Source organism: Haemaphysalis longicornis, unplaced genomic scaffold (genome assembly GCF_048455015.1).
Source record: "Haemaphysalis longicornis isolate Haplotype H1 unplaced genomic scaffold, Haemaphysalis longicornis Haplotype H1 scaffold_1, whole genome shotgun sequence".
In the NCBI taxonomy this organism is placed as follows: domain Eukaryota; kingdom Metazoa; phylum Arthropoda; class Arachnida; order Ixodida; family Ixodidae; genus Haemaphysalis; species Haemaphysalis longicornis.
Genome location: NW_027526203.1, coordinates 403673034 through 403698005, shown reverse-complemented (window position 1 = coordinate 403698005; position 24972 = coordinate 403673034). Strand labels below are relative to the sequence as shown.

At 43.7% G+C, this 24972-nt stretch overlaps 1 protein-coding gene across 2 annotated transcripts in view; it reads right to left on the bottom strand.

The window, feature by feature from the left end:
• Positions 1-339: 339 nt before the first annotated feature.
• Positions 340-24972, bottom strand: part of LOC144155435 (lipid scramblase CLPTM1L) — a 41975-nt gene continuing 17342 nt past the window's right edge. For both annotated transcript variants that reach the window (XM_077686854.1, XM_077686855.1), the window contains exons 5-16: positions 22745-22878; positions 20316-20388; positions 19834-19951; positions 17744-17838; positions 15418-15606; positions 11716-11781; positions 9747-9797; positions 9221-9303; positions 7026-7060; positions 4755-4855; positions 2567-2682; positions 340-724 (exon numbers count right to left, since the gene is read on the bottom strand). In XM_077686854.1, the coding sequence (XP_077542980.1) occupies positions 643-724; positions 2567-2682; positions 4755-4855; positions 7026-7060; positions 9221-9303; positions 9747-9797; positions 11716-11781; positions 15418-15606; positions 17744-17838; positions 19834-19951; positions 20316-20388; positions 22745-22878 (1143 nt within the window). In that variant the 3' untranslated portion in view covers positions 340-642. The remainder of the gene's footprint in view (positions 725-2566; positions 2683-4754; positions 4856-7025; positions 7061-9220; positions 9304-9746; positions 9798-11715; positions 11782-15417; positions 15607-17743; positions 17839-19833; positions 19952-20315; positions 20389-22744; positions 22879-24972) is intronic.

Genomic DNA, 24972 nt, shown 5'->3' with positions numbered 1-24972 from the left:
ACAATGCCTTAGCCACTGTAGGTTTAAAAAAGTAAGAAACACATGTGGCTTCTCTGACACTTTGACATGCAATCATCCATCCAAGAAAAAAAGAAATAGAAAGTGTATAGAAGCACTAAAACCAAGAAAGATGTTTACACGTCAAGCTATTCCACAATATTTTAATGCATTCTTTTTTTACCATGTAAAGGCACCAGAATGAAGCCAGCTGTGCACAACTTCACATGTACAACAGGAACCTCCTTGCACTGTTAAAAGCACACAGCTTTTCGGGAACACAAAGTAAATGGGTCAGAGAGCAAGGCCTGTTTTTAGGCTGACAATGTAAGTTACACTCCATGGAACAAAAACATTTATTTTAAAAAGCTGAACAGCTTTTTGGTCAACTCCAAAACATCTTTCAGCCAGGACGCACTGCCACACCACACTGTTTTCCCTAGTTCCTTCAAACGACGTTCACAAGCGCTGAAAACAATCTGGAAAGAAGCAGGCACTAAGGGCTTGTGTGCACAGAGTGCAAGTGAAGGGTGTTTGAGGCTTGAAAAACAAAATGAATGTTGACACACGATGAACAGAAAACATTCTCGTGCTGGCCCGATGATTATCCCAGAGACTGCAGTCCACTGGCACCAGCGCACCAACTCATTCATTTTTTGGCTTCTCCGGTGATTTCTCAAAGCTCTCACCAAATTCATTTACACGGCTTTTGTCAACTGGATACAGCCTTGAAAAGATAAAAAGAAGATAACAAGGATCATGGTCATATGGCATTTTAAGCAGGGCATGCAAGGCATAGGCAGCATCGTTAGGCAAATACACCACAAATTTGATAGTACATGCAATGAAGTACTTTATGAAATAGTACTAATGAAGGCACAACAGTTTTAGGTGCCTTTAATAGTATCCCCAACATACCCCCTTAATTGCTACTTCACATACATACCTTAGTATTTACAAGAACTGCAATCTCCAGTTTATTACCTTATCACAACTAATGCAGAAGTTCGGTTTATAAAATTTAGTGCTTCACAAAAATAGATCTAAGTCAAAGAATAGATTTAAGTACAATGGAAAGTTGAGCTAGTTGGACTGGATTCCTAATTCAAAGAGCAAAAAGACAAAACATAAGAAGTAGGCATCACGAGTATGTGTGTTGTCTACTTCTTGTGTTTTGTATTTTTGCACTTCGAATTATGAAATAGATATATTTCAAACAGTGCGATAAAGACGCATATGCAGTACCGTATTTTCGCGTGTATAACCTGCACCAAAACTGCGAAAATTTCAGTGGCAAAGTAGGGGTGCAGATAATACACGGGTTTATTCCTTTAGTGCAGCTTCACGGCAATGTGCGTTGTGCCGTGAAGCTCCTACGCAGTAACACTGACTAAGCCTTCCATGGCAGCGACAGTGCAAAACATACAAGGACAAGGAAGAAAAAACAAGGACGAGAGCACTAGCATTGCTAGTGCAGTGTCACTGCACTAGCTCTAGTGAGAGCAGTGGCACTGAGTGAATTGTGACTTCCGCTTTGCAGTCAGTGTATTCTACTTGCTAAATATACGCTTTTTCTGTTTACATAGTATGTGATGCGTTGCTTGAGCAGTAGCCATGGTGCAGCCTTTCCTGTATCAAATGTGTGGGCAATACGCGAGGATTTTTTTTCTTTTCCGGTGGGCTGAAAGTGGGGGTGCAGATTATATGCAGGGGCGGGTTATACGCGCGAAAATACGGTACTTGTAGGAAATATGATTGCAATATGTAACTGTTTTCAAGTGGAAATATATATATATATATATATATATATATATATATATATATATATATATACCCCTCTGTAGTGTGACCATGTTGTTATTAGTTTGCACAAGCTTTCATACTGTAACAATTCTTAATCGCCTTAGGGATAAAGAAAAAAAAAGATATGTTACCTGGAATTTTTTATGTGCTTAGTTCATTTTTCCACGCCCACAATCTATTAATTTACAGCTAAATTTATTTCACCCAATCTAAACAGACAGCATGATTCATCTATTTTTCTCATTAGATGGCCAAATTAAATTAAATTTGCACTATACATGGCAAGCGATCTCTGGTTAATTTTAAATAAGTTGTCAAGCCAGAAAATTTTAGGTTCATTGCCACTTGTATTTGTTCATAAAACATTACTAGCCCTCCGACTGACAGAGTATATTGCGATAAATTTGCATGCTGACAGTAGCTACCTATTCCATCAGAAAGCAGGTACTTTTGCAGTGTCACACTGTCACAGCAGTTCCTGTCATCAGCTGTTCAATGTGGTTGTTGGACTAGGTAGGTGACTTGCAATAAATAATGCATGTCGTCTCAATTACTAGGAACCATTATCTTTGAAAAACTGCTGGTGCAGGTCAGTAGAAGCCAGCTATTAGCACTGAAGTGTGCTGGAATACGTGTGATGCATGGTTTCTGACTGCCTTTACTGCTACTAAATGGCTTTTTTTAATGAGCCAATGACCGGGCAGGCATGGATAACTTATCACTCCAACCCAAAATGCTGCAACCTTACAGCCAGTTCAAGACTTACCATCGCTGGTATAAATACACCAGGAATACTGCATCATCTCTGAAGCATGCCACCCTGTGTGCTGTTGGCATTGTGATGAGGAATGCAAATAGGTCATCAATGAAGGTGTTAAATGCCTGCGAAAAAGAAAGAAAAGAAAGGAAAAAGGTTTGTCATGCCACTTTACTATGTTTGTTTGAGATCATAAAAAAATCTTCGGGCTTAGTGAGTCAAAGTATGGCTGAGCTGTGTAATGTACCACAATGAAAGGTTTCAGGTCAATCTGAACTTCCAAAGGTTTTTTTTACACAAACTGAACACCTCTGTACATGGGAGTTACTACCGCAAAGTTCTGAAAGAACACCCACCCAAAGCACAAATATCCAGGGGAAAATTCGGGATAGGCGAACTTTCGGGTCAGACAGAAAGAACTACAAAAAGTCAGACGGAAAGAACTACAAAGAACTACAAAAGTCCAAAACTGCGGAGATATCAAGAAAAACTACGAGATGGGCGAACTTTCAGGCGAAGGGTGGAAAGGACAAACAAGTGACCGCATCAACACATGAATAGATAATTCGCGTTTATTTTGTTCCCTCATCGGCGCTAAAGCCATCGATTTTGTGGGGTGGGCGATCACTGTGGTCTTTTAGTAAATTGAATATTTCACCCCTGAAGTGGGGTGGGCGATGTTTCGGGGGAGGGCGTCCTCTCGGAACTTTGCGGTATATTCTGCCTCCATAGGGAACAAGCCCAAACGGCAGCATTTAAAAGCTGTAACTCGGCCCCACAGCCAGTACAGCCCAATGGCTGCCTGATCTGAGGTTCAAACCAATTATTCTTTCCTTAATTAAAACACTTAAAAGAGCCACGAATACAAAATATAACCTTGTTCAATTTGAAAGAACTAGCCTATGGTAACTCCCTCAGCTCCATTCCACCCACAAAGAACACTTTTTTTAACAGCAAAAAAGAAATGCAGGAACCAATGAAAAACCTTCAAACTTCCCACTACAGTGACGTAATATGGGCAGGAGTGATGTGATATGGGCTGGCCCTAAAAGCATAGCTATCACTGTGTTATTTTCATGTCAGCATTCAAGTGAAATGATCAAACAATCGCCTAGTTGAGTTTCTTGATGGTGGCTCATGTCGGGGGCCCTCCAATCACACAAACAAGATTCTGTGACGTCATTAAGAAATGACCGGGAAGTGGCTGGGCAGGCGCCACTGCTTGATATACGGTAATCCCTCGGTTACTCAAAATCTGATATCTCGAAATATCAGTTAAGTGGAAACATTTTTTTGCCATGCATTTACCTCCCATAGGCACCCTTTACCTCGAAACATTTTGTCGAGGGATCGCGGATATCTGAAAATGTTGACAGAGAGGACACAAGACAAAGTCTGCTGCAGACAGCCGATAAGGACTCCGTTCTAGCGCTTAGCTCCCATTACGCACCCAACGCGGTCGTGAACTGCAGATTTACGCTGTATGAGGCCAATGTTCTCGTTACTGGAATGCCTATATCGTTAAGAGAGCTGTGGACAATGCATCTGATCATGAGAATGAAGAGGAGCCTTGAGAAGTGCCTACTACGACAGAAACAAACACGCCACGCTTGCTTCGCAACAAGACCGAATGTAGTGGGGGTGACCAACAACTGATGCCTTGAATTGAGCAGCTGGAGAATGCTTTTCTGGAACCAGATGCAAACGTGACACCAGGGAGCATCTCACAGTTCTTTCTTCCGCAATAATTACCTATTTGTTTTTCTTGCAAACTTTTTTGCCTTTATTACGAAAGCTACCCTGTGCAGTGGGGCTTCTGTCAACAGCATTAGCTCTTATTTCAGTGATCTGGCCACAAATTTTTGGCATTGCGCTTAACTCGCTTATCTCGAAATTTTCAGTGGATTTTACAACTTTGAGTTAACGGGGGATTACTGTAGTTTAATTTATTAAATATTTTCTTGAAGATTGGGGTAAAATTGGTGTCATTGTTATTGGGACAAAGCAGCCGCTTTAGTGAACCAAACTTGTACTTCGTATTCATGGCCTTTTTAAATCATGGCAATGAATTAACTGATGCTGGTGTTCACATCAGCACAGCTTGTTCCCTCAACACTCTGCTTGAACAGGGTCAAAGTGGGGGAATAATTATTACAGGAACAACTTGATGCTTTGAAAAGTAGATTTTTTTTTTTACCTTGTACATGAACACTTTCCAGGGCAGGTGAGCCACCGACTTGAGTTTGTAGTTGAGGAAAAGCTGCGGCAGCATGAACAGGAACCCGAAGGCATACACCCCTGCATCAGCCATGAGCAGTAGAGATGATGTAGTGTGGGGAAAAAAAAAAAAAAAAAAGAGAGAGACAGATAGAGAGAGAGAACCCAGCAGGGTGCACATAGTACTAGCCTTTAACCTAAGGCCGCTCATATACGTTGGCTCTTAAAGAACCCTTTTGTTGAGGCTGGGTGGTGCAATTAGTGCTGCCTCATACACCAGCTGGCCTCTGACTGGGGCCTGCCAGGGCCACCTGCATAACATTGCCTGGTGCGTTAGCCGCTTTCCAATGGGAGCAGCAGGGATGCCTGAGCCGTGCCCACTGGCACGTGCCACACCATAGATCGGCGGAGAAAGTACGCGTCCTGTGGGCCCTGAACATGGAGACGTAGAAGTGCCGCCTGGGGAACGCTACACAAACCTGTCAACTATTTCCATGAAGCGGTGCTGGCTGCTGGACATGAAAGCATGCAGGAAGGCTACAGAGTGGAAAAGGGGAGAAAAGAGCAACAGGAGAGTGGCTGTTTTGCCATTTTTTTGCTCACGCGTTAGGCAATGTTATTCAGGCAGCATTGGACTTGCAAACACTGCTGGGGGTCACAAAGCCCCTCTTTGTGTCTGATTAGGCTTGATAGCACAGCGCACACACACCTTTCTTTTGCCTTGTCGGCACAACATGAGCCATTATAGGCCAGATTCTCTAACTAAGCAACGTAAAGGTTTCATAACAGGCGCACATAAGCATACAAGAAATGTACAAGAAGCGACTTTTCGGGGCAAGCAGCACGGACCTTTCGTCACACCTCAACACTGCACTAGCTACTGCCCACCCCTTGGGGCACTAGCCATCACTTCGGCCAGTTTGAGGGCAAAACAAAACAAAACCAAAAACAGTCAAATGAAGCAAGAACCACATCACACATGACTGAACACTTTAAAAAGTGCAAGTGAGCAAGTGTACAATTCCACTTTGCTTGAGACGAGAAGTGCCAGAATTTTTTCGCCTTGCATGTGAACGTTTCCCAGTTTCATAAACACTTCAATGAGAATTATGGCTGTGTTATGCTATAAGAGATCATACTACTATATAGAAACTGTTTTTTAGCATTATAATAATGGCTCAGATGGGTTAACCAAACAAGAGGCATGTTTAACACTGAAATGCATCAATTATGGATTTTAATTTCCATGTACAGTGCCAATCATTATGTACTGCTAACTAAAGAACTACTAAAGGCACTGTCAGTTCCCCCTGTACTTTAGGGCTTCTTCAATCTACTGTACTATATCTCATTTGACAATAACATAAGGACTTTTGATGTGAGGGAGCTCAAAAGCAAGCTATGTTTGTCACTATAATTTGGCAATGTACAAAATCAAATTACCGGCAGCCAAAATCTACTATAGAATTAAACTTTACTAATGCATTAATCAGCTCAAAAAATTCACATGTGCTATATCTATCCCACTAAAAAAACAGAAAAAAAAAAAGTAACCAGCACTTTTTTGCCAAACACAACATTTTCTTCCCTCAAAAATGCCATTTCTACCGAAACACTCAAGAACTTGTTCAGTGCTGTGATAATATCTTGAATTTGGTAATATGCCAAACAGAAGTCCACACTTGATTGATTGATTGATTATGAGGTTTAACGCGCCCAAGCTACACCTGTTATGAGGCGCGCCGTAGTGGAGGGCTCCGGATTAATTTTGACCACCTGGGCATCTTTAACGTGCACCAAAATCCCGACACACGGGCGTTTTCGCTTTTCGCCTCCATCAGAAAAGCGGCCATCGCGACCCAGATCCAACCTGCCACCTTGGGTGGAGCAGCCCAACAAGTACCTGAGCCACGGCAGCACTGCGTGATGCACAGCAACAGCAGCAGTGGCTGAATGACTTTATGCAAGTGGCACCTTGCCAGCTGCCTCATCCAACACCTACTTGAGTGCAATCAGCTGTCCTTAAAAAAATTTACTCTGGCCCCCTGCACTCCCCCAGGGTGAACATAGCAGGTCAGTGGCAGCATGCTTCCAAGCAGTGTCTGGGGCGAGGCCTCAATGGGGAGAGGCCCCTGTTCGAATAGCCTTGAGCATTGGCTAGGTGAGTAGCATTAAATACACACGTGGCCCACTCAGATGCACAGTGCCCCCTCAAATCGCACAAAAAAGTATGCAGCATGCACAGACTCACAGTTAGCAAGGCTGTGGATGCACCAGGAGTACCAACTAAAAAAAAAAGAAAAAGAAGAAGAAGTCACTCCAAATCACAAGGCATATTGCTACTACAATAGACTTTTGCCTTTCCTGAAAGCTTGCACTGATTCCACTAGTTAATGTCGAGCCAGGAAAAGTCTGTATGGCATATTTTTCATTGAAGCCGCCCAGACATTGTAAACAGCAGCATACCACAATAGGACAAAAGTAGAAAGCTTTGTAGATAATGCTTGTAAAAAAAAAAAGTCACAAAATCAGTTTTCTTGTATTGCTAAAAATAAATGTACAAGCGGCGCAAACTTTTCCATTTTATAAAAAATTTGTAAAACTGAACAACGTGTGAACACCAAAAGGTTCCTGTTGGGCAGTCAAAATTTGTTCCTCAATAAAAAAAAATATGAAATTATTACTACGTAAAACCTGGAAAATTTGTGAAGTAGGTTCTTGTAAGAAAGTGTAGCATGCAATATCCTAAAACTTCGTTTAAGGCCATTATTAAAAGGTGACCACAGCTTTCAGGGTAACACAGATAACTAAAACTAAGATGATACCACTATTACTAGCAGCGACAGCTGTGGTTGACATACTGCTATGCGAGTGCAATGATTTTTCAAGGACAGTATTTCATAGTGCCAGAGTCCTTCAATGCAATATTGAGGGATGCTGATAGCACTGTGCCGGTATGGCGATGGATGCGCTGTGTGACCAACAGCGCATCCATCGTCATATCGGCAACAGACACAGCCAGGCACGCTCGGGGACAGGCACATGCTAAGATGCCGAGAAAAATTATTCCCCATAAACGCAACACACATAATGGGGTAGACTATTGACAGCTGTTGCTGTAAAGGGTGAACAAAACACTGATGTTATGTACTATTTTTGGGTAAAATGTCATGGTTACAAAATATTACAATTCTGTCTGCGGTATTTATTGAGCAGCTGCACCCTAAAAACCCTCTACGTAATGTAATTTGCACATGTTTCAAAGCTTGTTTCTGTTTTCTTTCTTCCATTTTTTTTACCATGGAGTCAAGTTGCACCCACAAAATCCTTGGATGTGCTGGTCAGATTTATTTATGTATGTATTTGTTGCTGCATTTGAAACCTTATGAACTGGCAACTGACAATTACACCAAGAACATTTCTTCTTGCACCCCAGTTTTATTGCGGTTGATTAGGCGTAAGTATTGGTACTCCCTTTAAACAAGAGAATTTGCAAAACGTTGCTCTCAGTACGCCAACACATGCCAACCATGAAAGATTTTCAGTACAGAATAATAAAACTGGCTTTAAGGCCAGTGCCAGGGGCCACACGAGTTTGTGCCCAATCTGGGTACTAAAAAAAAAAAATGGGGAGAGGGGGGAGGGGGCACCAAGCTGCAGTCAACGGCCAACTCATTACAAATGCCAGCGGTACACGAAAGCTGTGTCTTCTTTCTGCAGCCACACTCTAATACTTAATCAGCCCTATAGCAACGCTAAAAATAAAGCTGAACTACACTCTCAAATCCAAGCTATGTGTCATATCCCTGCAGATACACTGCCAATACAAGACCACCTCTGACAAATTACAGTGGGCTGCACGTGGCTGCTATTGTGGCATAACAATAGGCACAAACACGCAAGTTCTGATGGAGTTCTACCCAAAGGGTTTTCAAACAACTACAAATCAAAATGAAACTAAAATCAAGAACATTAACTGCAAATCAGGACCAAGAAAATACAACAATGGAACTAAACAGACAATTTGAAAAACTCGCCAGAATTGCTGAGTATTCCCCATTCCCAAGCGTCTCACAATTTGGACATCCTTAAATATGTATGCAAAATTTTTGAGTGAGTGCTTCTCAAATTTATAAAAAATGGAGAAACTACCACCAACGACACCAGGCAACTTTTATTCTGAGTTGCAAGGAGGGCTACAAACGCGTCAGCAGAGCAGCTGGTTTCAGCTCTTTGTTACGTGTAGTAGCAGGTGTGCTGTAAACGAGCTCGTGGGATTTAATAGAGCGGTCAAGGAAAAACCTTGGAATTTTGTGCAGAGAGGAAACTATACGACTGAAACTCGCAATTGGCTGAAGTGCGGCATGCAGATGGCCAGGGTTCGATTGCTCCCAATCTCTCCCTCCCACCAGTAGCAGCCAGTGTAGTTGACTGCCTCCCACTTACCTTCTGTATGACTGGTACACGAGGGAGTACACAGCCCACCAGATGCACAGTGGGTAGAGCAAGTAGGACAAGTACCGCATGCCCTGTAATATAGCACAATGCACAACTTCGTCACGTGGCAAAGCAGCACAAAGATGAAAGTAATGAGTGGGGGGGGGGGAGCAAAATTTTTCTGGCACAGCAACTCAAGAGGTAAATGCATGGCCTCTTGTAAGGCCACCAAGCGAGCTAAATTAGTGGCACCAGTTTTGCCAATTTAGAAGTACACTACAGCACAACCAATCATAACTCTTAATTTATCCGTGCTTTGCTTCAAGTGACAGCCCCATTTGCAACAAAAGCAGTCGTGGCCTTTGATGATGCTGCGGTCAGGTCAGAATGCGTGGCGCACAGAACTGAACTCGGCTAAGAGTAAAAATGAACGCAGCAGCTTGTCTACGCAATGCCCACTATTATTTTTTTTTCTCCCGAGTGAAACCACGAAGCGAAATCAAACAAGGAAACAATACAGGTAACAATTGCATACCTCCGAGTCCAGCTCTTGAGTTTTCGTTTCTTCTGCATTTACGGAGCCAAACTGAAAAAGGAATTCAAAATAATGATGGCCAATGCACTTCCTGCTGCCACCGTTCAAGAACAGCTCATCTTCAAAAGATGCTGTATTAAAATTTGTGCGGTTTAATTTTTTAAATCAAATCTCAATAATAGACCGCTAGGATATACAGTGTTTATCAAAAATCTGTTGTAGCAGTTAAAATTCAGCTACGTATTTGCCAGATGAAATCGTCTCGCTCAACACAAGCATAAGTGATGTGTTGCCATTAACAAAGACCAGTGAGAAACTGGGCGAGGTCCATTTAGGTGAAAAGTGTGTTGATCACTATACCCCTCCTAAATGCTGCATAGCTGTTATACAGCCAAAACCCTTACACGTGAACACATTTTTAGACAGGCAGTGAATAGATAAAACCTCACGGTATATGTAAGTGCTACCATGTTTTTGTGCATTCCGAATAAGCAATAAAATACTCTGTGCCAAATGGTCTTAATTACACTTCAAACACACGCTGGCAAGCAGTGTACTATAATGAATTCTGTTTTTTTAAACAATGTAAATGGTGTCTCCTGCATGTCTGGTTCCTTAAGCTTGGCTCCCCGAAGCTCTTCTTACCCTTTGTGACGAAATACAAGAAGACCTCTAACAAGGTGCAACCACAACAAAGATATGAAAATAAAGCTACAGTAGAATCTCGATGATACAAATCTCAGGGGCCGCAAAAAACATTCGTATCACCCGAAATTCGTATGAACCAACACAGACCAAAAAATTGAGCACTAAAAAAAGTTTTCATTTATTTCTTTTCCTACTTTCACGTAAAGAAATCCGCAATTTTTTCTGCGTTTTTTTTAACCTCCGTGTCGCCGAGCAGTCCTTTCTGGAGAGCGTAAACCTTCGCACTCGTCTCCTCACTCGCGGTTCCCAAGCTCACTACGTGCCGCAATGGTCAAGGTGTGAACCACATTGCGCGTTTTTGCATGCGATTCGTGAGCGTCGGCTTTGCGCGTGCGATCTTTTTACGCTCGCGACGAGGATTCCGCGCCCGTGGCAGCTTCTGCCTCGGTCAGAAAATGACGCGCGACGCGCATGGCAGTGGGAGAGCCCGACGACTTGCGCCAATGGGGAGGAGTGCGTCTCATGGCGGCAGTTTCAAAGCGCTTGAGACAGCCGGCTGGCTCTGCCGGAGATGTTTTATAGTACCGTTTTAGCCCACATTATCAGCTCCTTTACCGCACCAGCAGCTTCGTGTGTGCTTTGAGCGGCATTTTAAAGAGCGGTTAGAAGCGGCCACTCAAGCGCCCTGCACCACTTCGCGGCCGAAGCCCCGCCATGTTGCCACCAGCGGCTGGCCGGGGTGGTTCCGTAGCGGCGTCAGCGTGCCTGTGGCGTGTGCGCCGCGTTTTCACGAGCAGAAAACAACAGCCCGGCCGTTCCTGGAGAAAAGGGTCGGGAAAGGGACGCGTCCCCGCATGCGTCTCTGCCCCGAGATCCGGTTTGGCTGCCGGATGACCCGCCGCCCGGCTGCTGCTGCGTGCATTCAACCTGCTAGATATTTTGACGCGCTGCGTCGGAAGCCGGATTGCTCGGATGGACATGTGTCCCTTGCTAAAGAGTGACAAAGTGGGGAGAGAGAGCCCGTAAGTCGTTGTCGCTTGTTCGCTCGGCAGTCGGGCGCCTCGCCGGCTCGTTTGTATCATCGGCCGGGCCACGCAGGTCCGTTCGTAACAGCCGAAATTTCGCCCATTGCAAACAATGCAATTTCGCCAGAACTTCTCAGAGATTCATATCATCCCGAAATTCGTATCACCCAGAATTGTATCACCGAGATTCCACTGTATATAGCAGCCTTTACATGCGCTAAGAAATTTCAAACATGATAGCGCTAACAAAAACTTGCACAATCCTAATGCAGCAATAAAAAGCTCAAGACACAAACCTCTATGTGAGGTCTCCAGCTGGACCAGTGCATGGTGACCTTAAAGGCCTTCGTCACTTTCCAAATCTGTAAGAAGGAACAAATGAGGACGCTAATCCAGAGGCCTAGTGGTGCCCACAGGGTCTAGGAGGATAACACCCTGCTTCGGAAAACTCGTGCAGAGGAAAAGCCAACAGTGAGCACAATTTGGGGCAAAAGTTGAGTGCATTATTACGCCAAGTCGGGGGAAAGCTGCTTTCCCACGGTCACAGGCCTATCCCGTGTTCTGCAGGCACTGTACCCAACACGCAGTACGAGTGCGACTGTACAAGGAAGCAGCAACAGCAGAGACAGTCAGAACGCACAGCAACACCACCACCACCACGCGAGAGCCTTTTGCATTTTCATCTTCAGCATTTTCTCATCTAGTTCTTGGCACAGAACTGTGCACCAGCTTCTTCAGTCCTTTTCGCTCAAGCAAATAATTGTCCACCAGGCTGTCTGCACCCCTATTTGGCAGTGCCGCCTTTGTACTACCCCAATTTTCTTATTTTTTGTTTGTTTGCTTAGAAATTAGTTTACATTTTAGTCCTCTTGTACATCACAAAAGTATAAAACAAAAATGTATCCGAAAATCTGATACCAGCACCAGGCAAAACCACATAAACAAAAAAACAAAAAAAACTTAACACCAGGGATTACTTCAGCAAATAGTAATTAGTATGAAATAAAAAAATGGGGCGTTATGCCCCGAAGTGACACCTGGGCTACGAGTAGTGGAGGGCTGAGGGATAAACCACCCGGGAATCTTTAAAGGGGCCATGCAGATAAAATACCAGTTTGTTTTATTAGAAAGATTCGGTGTAAAGTGCCCCCAGTGCTTGTCCGACAGCATACGATGCTTTATTCACTGAGAAATTAATGAATTTATGTTAAAATTTGGATTCTCCCGCCAAATCATGTATTTCGTGACGTCTGTGATGACGTAACAAGGACAGTCCTTCAAGTGAACATTAGTGGGCTGTTTACTCTGCAGTGGAACGTGGAACGCCTTTCTTACCGTTAGTCCATCACCATACTGCGCAGGACCACTTTCTGCCTTTGCTTTGTTTCTGACAGTATTTGCACCTGGCTTGTTTTTGTTACAGTAGATAGTAATCATTTCGTGAAACATGGGGTATGCTCGACAAACAGGATCATGCAAGACAATGTCGCTTACAGGAATCGGCCAGTGTCGTGTCAGACAACAAACCCAAAGTGCCAGACTACTGTGCAGCTATAACAAGCACAATGCGCGCAGTACCAACAACAGGACGCACTGGTACTTCTATGTTTACGTGTACTTTTGTAACTTTCATTGTTTACCCCACCATTCTTACGGTTATAAGATGAATATGCATTATATTTGGGGGAAAATAGCTTGTTCTGAAGGCTTATAAGCCCTACCTAACTTACGCTCGTTTTGCTGGCCTCAGCCAATCGCACAGCTGCACATATTACGTCATAGAATGAACCAAGCTTGTGTTTTGTCTGCGTGGCCCCTTTAAGCGTGCGCTGAATCCATCCTGCCAACCTTGTGCTCAGTATTCGCACACCACTTGAGTGATTGCAGTGGGTTGCATTGCGACACCCATCCGCACTAGCATGCATGTTCCACTTTAATTAGCAGTATAAGGGAGAAAATAGCAGTTGCCCCCCCAGCCTCCCCCATGTGGCGCTATCTTCAATCCCATTCTTTCTTTTCTTTAGTTTGGAGCTTTAAAGGCCTGCTGCACTAAAATTTTGCTTTGTCCAAATTTGACCCAAATAATTTGCTTATGCTTTTGTGAGAAGTGGGACGGCATTGCCATCTGAGGGATGGAATTTTGACCCCAGTCATAGTTCTGCTCCTCCCTCTTGTGAGGTCATGATGATCCTGATGGGGATGTGAAGACTTGTAAGCACATGAAAGTGACAAACTGTTTGCCTCGATGAATGTTGGAAAGGTAAAGGTACTAAGGTAAGTGCCCGTTCTCTCTTCTTGCTATCACTTAGCGTAGTGCCTCCACCTTTCCAACAGGCATTCGAACTTTTTCAGCATTGCATCCTATACTCGGGGACAACTTTCTGTGGCATTGCAGTCAAGGCTGCAGGGCCGAGCCATGCCGTTTCGCAGCGCAGCTGGAAGTAGTTCGACCAAAAACAATTTCCCGTGTGTAACGTAAGCAATTAAAAAGTATATAATCCTTACTTTTGGGCATTGGACTGATAATGCCACAAAATTATTACCCGGAATATGTGAAACAGAGAGCATCATTTTTTAGATTTTTGTGTTATTTGGTACGTGCGTTTACCACTGGTGTCGCATAGGTTCTCTTCAGAAAAAAAAAAACATGGCGTCCCCGCCGATGGCAGCCTTCTCTTTTTGCGGTACTTCGCCACTTCATTCGCCGCATAGGATTTTCAAGAAGATTGAGAACCAAAAACTGTCAAAACGAATGAAGCAAGTGGACTGCAACGTGTACGTTCAAGCGAGACTCACGTAACTGGGACTCCCCATCGTTTCTGCATTTCGTTCGGCGCAAGCGAGCATACTGTCGCACAGCTCAAAGCGGAGATTTTGAGTAGTACCCTGAAGCCCCCAAAGCGTAAAAGACTTCATTTCGTGACTGGAAGACCACCTAAAGTTACCGAAAAGACAAGAGAGAGGCGTAATGATAGTTTCACCCTTGCCGCTCTTCCACAGAAGGTACATCAGAGATTCGTTTGCAGTGAAGCGGTATTGTCCACGCTTTAATGTATTAAGTCAGTCTGAGTACTGGCTTGTTCCTAGAAACAAATGAAGCAGTACGGAAGGAGACACCAGTACATCTGCATGCTTAGTGATCGTGGTTCAGCGCACTCAACCACGCAGCTCAAGTGAATAAATGAACTGGAGCAAATGCGTAACTGTCTCGTCCAAACTGAAACCGAAACCAGTTTATTGGGAACTACTTTGGTGCAGTAACACAAAGTAGTTAGAGCAACCCTCCGTAGCTTTCTCTCTATTGTTACAGAAAGTTGCCCCCGAGTATAGTTCACTACATTTTGACTTTTACGATAAAGTAATACCACAGAATCTCATGCATGATGTTTATATGTAAAACAGTTTTACAGCTGTTAACTGGAAGATCTATAAATGGCTAACTGGATATGGAGGAAAACAAAGTTTGTTTTGAATATGAAAAGATGAACCTGGAAATAAACAAGCTATAGTTTCCAGGTCCTATGGATTACAAAGCCCAAATAATGTGATGCATCTTTAGCAAGATGCACAGTGAACCTTTTTGCACAGCTTCCTTTGTAGCATGATGCTCAATTAACATTTCACCAGGTTTGCATGTTGGCCTCGAATAGAGACAAAAAAAAAAAAAAAGTGAGTTTATGAGGGGCTTGTGGTAAGCCATTGAGCTACAAGTGATCTTGCTTAGAAAAGAGACGTTCCTCCTTTAAAAGAACTTGGAGGAATTGTGAGAAATGAGATGGACCAGTAAGGATGGCGATGGTTACATTCCCTTGCCTAATGCCCACTGGGTCTCCATTGGCACGGGGGGAGGAAAACAGTAGGCACGCAACAGCAATCCCCACTTCTCACCGCCCTTGCATAAGCTGAAGGCAACAAAACAACAGCAACGACAAAAACACTCTCTGTTAAGCATCACTTGCTAAAATATTCGACTTCAATCAAAAATTCCTTGTACACACCTCGATGACTGCTCCCACTGCGCTCGTGACAAGGACGATACGGCTGGTGTCTTCATCAAGGAGGTAGAAGAAAATGATAACTTGGCTGAAGCCTCGCCACAGCACAGCCTTCACTGAAAGGCCTTCAAAGGTTTTGCGCCCACGCCAGAAGTTGACATCATTCTTGAAAGCCAAGAAATCAAAAAGCAACTGTGGGGAAAAAAAAATACCGGAGATTTAGTAAATTGCCTAGGTTTTTGGTTCTAATCAAACACATTTACAAGTTACCCAGAATACTGGCAGCCTCATGAAACCAAAGTTGTTACTGCAGCTAACAGCAATGCTATGCGGTAGGTAAATTGAGCCCAGGTGAGTTAGAAGTCAAAGGTCAACTGGATCACAAAATAAAAGTGCCATACACAGTCAATACAACAACTCTTTAAAACCAATCCAACTGTAAAACTTTGTTAAACGACAACCAAAATGTGACATCATACTCCTCACCAAACATACTAGCCGATAAGTGTTCAACTTCACCATTCCTCCTCTCCTCTAACCAATCAACTTCGAGGGTTGAAATTATTGTTTTCTTTATGCTTCACCAGCTTCGTCCCAAAAAGCTAGATATGTACCCCAAGAGCGTTTCATGTAAAACAAAAAGTAAAAGTAAAATCCCACCCAACTCTGCAGGGTGTACTGAAAATTGTAGATCAGCTATCATGAAATGTGAGTTAAACTGTTGAATTTGGAACTGTTAAATTTGGGTCACCACTGATAAATTTGCGACTGTTAAATTTGGGTAACCAAGTTGGAAGTATGGCCCTTACTGGAGCATATACAGTATTTCTAGAAAACCACCTCAGCCTGCATTTCGCGGCAAGGTAGAGCTGGCGATGCTATTCTTCTAAATTTGCAAAATAGAAACTCTGCACCTGCACCTCATCAAAAGGATCGCAAGGAGTTGTGAGACACAAAAAGGGTCTCGCACTTGACGCACTTCTGCGCAGATGTTCCACAAGCCCCTGCCTTTACCGCGGTAAATGAACTGCATATGCACTTGCATGTGGCGGCAACACACTGCCTTGGTACTTCTGGTCAGTCGAACCATCTCGACCTCTACAGTGCCGTTTAATGTCTCGCTCTGATGGTATTGTTTGGCCTATGGATAGATAGTTAGTATGTGGTACTTTGATTGCAACTGCAATAAATGCTGTTCGTGATGTTAACCTTGTTGTCTCCTGCCTGTTTGTCCTCGCAATCAATGGGCCTGCCAAAGTCAGCACTCGAACGGCATGTTTTCTGAGCGCAGATGAATGCAGGGTGGGAGTGAGCAGTGGATCCCACAACAGTAGCTCCAGCTTTGGTTTCTGTCGTGTCCATGCTATTAGCCTTGCGGTGTGGGGCCAGCACACTAACTGTTCGTTTTTCAGCGAGTGCATCCCTTAGGATGCCCACTATTATGGGAACAGTGACAAAAAATCTGAAATCCAACGTTTCAGTTTATTTTGTGACAATGGCACTGCTTCCCGGATAATTTATTGTGAGGTATGGAAGGCCTAACACCTACATCGCATGGGCTCAGTAAAAAACTGACATGACAGCTTGGACAAACACATTACAAGGGTAAAAAAAAAATGCATTACAGCTTAAAAATTGCCTCACATGAGGCCAAGAACAGCTTGAAGCACATAACCTTGCCTTTCAAAATTAAGATGTTACCCCCGATAAATGTTCATTACCAGAAGTTTCCTCAGTACGAAAGATCCTATAGTCACTAAAGCATTTCATTTAAGCCCAACACACCTCTACACTCAGTATTAAGAACAACAACAGAAGTTGCCCTAATGCCTTGTCAGCGCAGGTGGCTGTTTTTCCACGTGGCACAGAGAGCGCGTTACTGTGAGTATTTTGAATGTGGCACCAGTCGCTTCCATGATTTTTTCAGGATTTAATCTGCTTATAAATTGCTGCAGTGACGTCAAACAAACTTCGTGAGAAAAAGCAGACGATGCAATGCGTATACGCACTCTCCTTCGAAATTCGTTTATGTTGACATCTGGGTTGGTCGCTCTGGCGGAGTAATCCACTACATGAGCTATTGCTACTTTTAACTTGTACCTGAGTAGTAGCAATTTAATTATGCAATACAGTAGAGTATTACAATGGCATCAGCTCACACCTAAAACAAGCTAGGGCACAGCGACCGCAGCGTTACACATTGCAACAATAACAGCCCACTTACTACAAATGCCAGTTTTTAACAAAGGGCACTCGAGGATCCCTAACTGGGCTCACCTTTGCAAAGCAGCCAAAATGGAAAGGACAAGCATAATAAAAAGTCACTCACATGAAAACCAGACACCAGAAGAGTCATCAGAAGGACATAAAAATTGGTGTCAAAGAAGATGCTTTTCACTTCATCCGTGTCCTTAGTTGTCAAGCCTGTGTCAGACAGCCAGACAGAAGCATTGTAGAGAGGATCAGTGGCAGATGAAGAATGACTAGTCTACTAGTAGTCAACGCTGCAGTCTACAATATAATTACAGCTCTGACACCTTTGCTCTTCAAGACAACCGCAACACTTGACTCACATCACTGAACATCACTAAAAAAAAGCTGTTATATACTATTTCAACATTGTCATTTATGAGCCTCACCAAATTATACTACGAATAATCATTTGATAAGCACAACTGACTTGTTGGTACTGTGGCAAAGGTGTGCAAGTCTCATATGATTTAACTTAATTGAGTGAACGATGTGCTTGGATATCTCTTCTACAATCTTGCCTTAACATCTTCTTTCATTAGACTACTCGCCTACCCAACTCATGTCTGCCGCAAGCACAAATACACTAGTGCCATTATGATGCTCACCTAATTAACCTGCTTAAAGTTGTTAAATATGCCCCCCAATCACATGAGGTTTACACTTTCTGGCTACTCTCATGGTACAAGCATATCCGCCCTAAATACACAGCATCAACTTTTTACTTTTGTTTCGCACTGCAGGATCGCTTAACTGACTTTATCATAAATTTTTTTTTTTTTTTCATTCTTTGCCTATTGAAAATCAGCACATTAGAAGAGCCCATTTCCTACTAGCCCGCACCAATTTCAGCAATTGCTTTGCTCTGTACTGTCGAGACTGGAATCACCTGCCTGCCCAAGCTGCCACTATCACCCATTCACAGTGTTTCAGACAAACCATCGAAGAATATGCCGTGTACGCACAACCCTTAACTAAAGCCCCAATGCGAGTCCCCCGAGGAGAAAATAAACCAGCACTGCAATAAAAAAAAGCTATTAGAAAAGACATACATAATACACAAATTTAATTTAAAAATTCAGTGCCCTTCCATTCTGCGAAGAAGGATGATCAGCGAAGCTGCGGTGCATAATGCCAGAGTCGTCTTAGCAGCTAATTGTCATATGATTTGTTTCCGCATAGTTGTGGTAAAACAACAGTTACAGCCATTTTTTGTAACCGTACTCCCTCCATAGATGGCCATGTATTGACAGCAGACACTAATTTACAACTTCACTGTGAACTAACTAATTATGACAAGTAAAATTAAACTTGGTGTAATGGTAGAGTCGTCTTAGCAGCTAATTGTCATATGATTTGTTTCAGAATACTTTCGATAATCAAACTCCCTCGTTGGATGGCCATGCTTCCCTGCACAACACAGAATGTGACGAAGCCAGCTTACAAAAGACCAAGCTTACACTGACCTTCTCAAAGTCGGCTTCACCTCTAAACACAAATGCACTGCTTGGAAGACATTTCTTGAGGGGGCAACATAAGCCGTCTTATATCAAAATATGAAGGCCCTAGGACCTCCTCTCATTTTTTTAAAATGAATTTTTCCATACGCTGAAGGTGCGGTGCACAGTTTTACGATCCTGAGGATTTGAGTGGGACCCACAAGGTGGTGCTATGCTCACGTGTTATTCTTGTCTACATCGCTCTTTCGCGGGAGGTATTCTGCTGGATCCTAGTCAGAGACAGCCTTAATGTAAAATCACAGGCTTGTCTACAAATGGCACACTTAAGCGCAGAATTCTGAGTTTGTGACCACTTCATGCCTGCACCCAGACAGACTACCCAAGTTCCTTTGGAACCACTTGCAGCCGGCAATAGCCAGTAGTGACACAGGAACAGCCTCACATGCTTTCATGAAGGGGACAATGCTCCGTGGCAAAGCACAGCCACAGAATTTAAAATGTCCCAGCTTCATAAAACAACTGGTACACTTGCATGAGCACATTAACTCCTGCTTTTGCTCTGCTGAAATATGCAAGATCTTTTTTGTTGTTGTTGTTGTTGTTCCCCAGTTTCTTTCGCCAACCACCATTCAGGGCAGTCAAAATGGTTCTACCAGTCAAATCGAACAACAGCTACTTCAGTTTTTAAAAATTAATGAAACGCACTCACCAAAGGCATGCATGGACTTGAGAGCTTCACTGACAGTGAGCATAAGCCGAAGTCTTCCAATGGACACTGGGGTGACCACTACTTTCAGTGGCATCTCAGGAACACTCTTGTTTACGAGCTGAAATGCCACAAGTAATGCACGTAAGCAAGCACTTCACTCAATAAAAGAGAATAAGTCCAATAATCTGGCCTCCTTAAATACCTAGAAAAATACACCGCCTTTAAAAAAACACGCTCTTTTTGTCAAATGACACAATTTGTGCAGCAGGGTAGTAAACTTCTCCCTCATGTAAATCACTCTTTTCAAGGCTAGTGCATTATCTGTGTGCAGAAATAGGCCCTACCCCACTGCAGTATTTTGGAGAATGAAGTGGTTCAAAAGCTTTGAAAAAAAAAAACATAGACATGAAATAGAGGGAGAACATAAAATAGAAAACAGTAAAAAGAGGAATGGAAAACTTATTGCAGTAGTACAAACTTACTAAAAAATCCTTCTCTCTCACTGTAACATCAGTCATGTGTACGATGGGCACATACTCTCGTCGGGAGTTTAGCCTGAAAATGAAAAAATTTGGAATGCCTAAACAATGTATCAAAGCGACCCTATAGCACCCAACCCTCTAACACAGCTCAGGATAACTTCTTGGGAATTCAACAGAATTATTTACTTTCCACATTACATGAAACTGCTAGCGCCATTCGTCAAATAAGTGTGTGACATCTGGACTGGCACACTCCTATTCGTGCAATTTTCGTCTATAAATACCCAAGGGACTGCAACGTCAGTGCAGCTAAATCTTGCTAGTATGTATATGTACCGACTTAACCCAGAGCTCAAACAAGTGTTAAAACGTTGATTTAGCATTCCCAATGCAATTTTTCAATTGGTTGAGCTGTACTATTGCATTCTACATGGCATTCTTTTCAACACACACAGCTAGAATTTTAGCTAGTTGGCAATACAATGTTGGTCTGAAAATCCGGAACTTGCAAAGCATCCTGTCCACACCTCACGTTCTTCGCTGTCTTTTGTGTCACTTCTAGATCAACGTACCATTCTTCCTCATCGGGTAAGGGTTGACTATGACCACTGACTGTAAAACCAGAGGGGCGCCGCAGAGGCAAACAAGTGCAGTGATGCTAATGGAATGCATTTGAACACAACGATGACCTCCCAAACTGCGTTGACTTTGTTACAAACCCAATTTTTCACTAGCTCATATTTACCTCATACATAGCCAATAAAAAAACCCACAGGAAGATGTTTAACACCCCCTTGTTTTACCAGCCATACACATTCACATGTTGCGCCTTTGGCTTACAGTCGAACACGGATATATCGAACTCCAAGGAGATCGCGAAATAGTTCGATATATCGATAATTCGAAATATGAAATATGCCCGTCTGAAGCTTGTCTGAAAACTCCGCACATCACCAAGAGCTTTTTAAAGTCGCGACAAGTGGTAGCTCACCGATTTGTTCCTCACAGCAGGCGAAATTCGAACAACAGTGCAAGGACCGCCGCACTTTATTTAACATTAAAAAGTCTGTGAGATTGGCTTGCTTCCTCTTCTGCGTCATAAAGTTCACCATACTATCTTCAAGCTCATGACCGCCGTCCAAATGAGAAAATCCAGTGCCGTACACTGTGCCACAAGAGTTGCGAATCTGAACACTGACGCAAGCTGGGTTGCAGTAGGCGATTGGGAACATTGTCAGGGCTACTAGTAAGGTTTGCTTTTTCGGCATCGGTGATGTCTGCCACAGCCCGCACATCGTCGCCAGCACTTACAAACTCGTGTGCTGTCGTGCCATTCCAAATGGTGCATGGGAATGCTTACAGCTATCTAAATTCCCTCTCGAGGCTTCAGCACCGTCGTCTTTGGTATCAGAGTACCTCTCTCCTGGAGCAGCGCAACAAAGCTACTTTGCACACGATACACACCTGAACGGCCAGGCCGTGGCCGCACTGTTTTCACCTTTACGTCAGGTTTGATGCGCAGTATCACGCTCAAAAATGATGCAGCCTTCATCGTTTCACCGGCCTGTTCCCGTCGAATAATGCCACTTTCATCGCTAAATTCAAATTGCGCTGGCTCTGAAACGCGTGCCGTGGACAAAACAAGCAGGCACCACACCACATAGGTCCCCCTGCACGAGCCACTACTGATAACCGCTCAAGCATGCAGAAAAAATGCCAGAATCCGAGTTGTTCTGGTTGGTTTCCCCTCCTCCTTCATTGCATTTCGCACCCAATCAATCCCCATGTTCTTACTGCCATACAGCTGCCCCCCATGCTAGCGTGCAAGCTGCTGCTGAAGCATAGAGGATGAAAAGTTTGTTGAAAGCCATCGACGCGGCCACACCTCCTCCTCACCGAGCGCGCAACGCCCTTAAGAAGTCATCATCATCGCAATCAACCCCATCAGGATTGATTGATTGATTGTAGGGTTTAACGCGCCGACGCAACGCAGGCGATGAGGCGCGCCGTAGTGGAGGGCTCCGGATTAATTTCGACCACCTGGGGATCTTTAACGTGCGCCGAAATCTCGTACACACGGGCGTTTTTGCTTTTCGCCTCCATCAGAAAAGCGGCCGCCGCGGCCGGGAATCGAACCCGCGACCTCGTGCTCAGCAGCGCAACGCCTTAGCCACTGAGCCACCGCGGCGAGTCCCCATCAGGAGAAGCGCACTTGCAGGGGCACTTCGGTGCAGCGTTCAATATATCGAATGTGCCCGTGATCAGGAGTTCGATACACGTGTACAAGCGCTCTATACTTTTGCACTGGATTTCCAAGGGGATGTTCACACTGTTCGATTATGACAATAATTCATGTTCGACTGTATCACAAAACAGAGAGTCCTCAAAAACGCTACAGCTTCGAAAAAAAATGGTTATCATAGACTTACTGAAGTAGGTGTGCCACCTCACCAGGAACCTGGTTGGCTTTGATGTGGAATGGGTCACTCATGATGTTTGCTTCGATTCTGGGGTTCCAGTGTGTAACTGGTTTTCTTTCTTTCTCCCCTGCCATGGGCTCTGCCTGAGGCATTCCAAAAACAAATAAACAAACAAATGTGCTCAATTACTTTATAACTCTTTCTTAAACTCAACCAGATATTCACAACTCTTTTTTTTTTTTTTGTAACTTTTCTAACCTAACGACGACTGCCAGAAAACACTAAGCCTCCTTGATTTACCAGCCTTGGACAGTATGCGAGAATTCCAAGTTGAACTGGGGTCCCATGAGAATACCGAGAAAAATGGAGCACCAGATTTCACCCGTGGCAGTCTGTGGGTAGTGGGAAAACAGGCCATTGTGGCACAGAGCGAAACCAAAAAATTGCATGTACTCAAAGCATGCACTCTAATATGTATAGCCACAGACAAGTGCACCAATTTTCCTCCCAACTAATGATCAGCTCCACAAGAATGCAGAATAAGAAAAAAAATCCTAGGCCCCCTCTTCCACTGTTGAATCATTTGAGCAGCATACTTATTTGTTCAGACTCAGGCTTATCCCTTTCATGGTCATGTCTAATTTGAGGAGATACAACCACATGGTTGGGCATTTTTTCAGCCGTATCACTTCAACAGCAGAATGGTTGATTTAAGTAAAAATGTAAGAACACTACCAGCAAAATAAAAAAACTGCGATACATGAGCAACACCAATTCGCTGTACACCGGTCACCTGCCAGGTGCCACAGCTTGCTCACGCTCCCCGCCCCCAGAGCTTGCGGCCACTTTTTCATCAGACGACAACTGCAATCTTCCGAATCTAAATCCTAAGTTTGCATGCCCATACTCAAGACTCGTAAAATCCCATTGACGGCTGTTCAAACTGCCTCTGCAAACGATAAGCAAGACCCACACTGCTTCCCTGGGTCCTTCAAACACACAAAGCACTAGTTTTAAAATGCAAAGCTAACAAAAACGGCCAAGGAAAACACTGGAAAATTTTCCCAAGATGGTGTTTAGAGTACAGAAACTTCAGCAGATAGCAGCACATCTCCAAGGATGGTGCACTTCTGCTGCACAGTATAAAATTTCAAATGTGCTATACTATGTATAATCATACACGCGTGGCAGTGACCACAAGTGAAGAAACACCTCCATGAGGTGCACCATAGTGAACAGCAAATTATTAACTAAGTAGCCTTTTGCCACCATCTGACAATCGCCGTGGTTAAGAATCAAGCCCACAACCTCACACGTAGCTAGAAAACAACGCCTTGACCACTAAACCACCACAGTAGTTCAACATAAATCTAAAGTGCCACTGAAATAACTTGAGCAAAAATATGTAAGGTGTGCCGGAATTTCCTCCAAAGCTCAAAAACAACAACAAAAAAACATATTTACATGTATAAATTCAAATAATAGAATTGATATATAATTTTTCCTGACATCCAGCGGTTACAGCACAAGTTTTACTGTGGTTAATGGCTTAATTGCATACTTTGCCATTGCATTTGTTAGTAACACTCTAATTACTAGAAACAGCACTAACTTTAGTACCAAGACGTAGGCTCATAAGAATTACTCTAAGGACACACTGCCCTTCAAGACTTCCTCCAGTCAAGTGGGGACCTCCTAGTACTCCCTGTCTCACCTGCATGGGTAGTTTGTACCACATGACAGTGTGAAAAGCCAGCCGCTGCACCTGTTTCTGCCATGGCCTTTTCCCTCCCACAACTCACATGGCGGCGGGTCCTGAACGGTCTTTGCATCACCTTGCCCAGTGGATCCTTCTCTCCGCAAGACTTGCCAAGTGTGGACCTTGTTCTGCTCTCTCTTTGCCTATGGCCTGCTTCACGCCGTTCGTTGGGCCTCCCACCTAGGCAAGGCGAGCGTCTTGTTGGCTAACCCCAGATGTGGCCACATGTGGCCCAGTGATCCATTCTAGGAGCTCAGCCATCAATCGCAATAGCCATACTATAACCGTACACCCTGTAGTTGTGTCTGTCCCACTTGCACATTTGTATACTACAGCTTCTGCAATCGCATGGACTTAGGACAGGCAATCTACATTTGCTGATTTCATTCCAATGCAGTTAGTCTGTACGCTGTCATTAGTAAGATGGAAAAGCCACCGTGGCATTTCTTTAACCCTCTGAGGGTCACGGCCGTACATG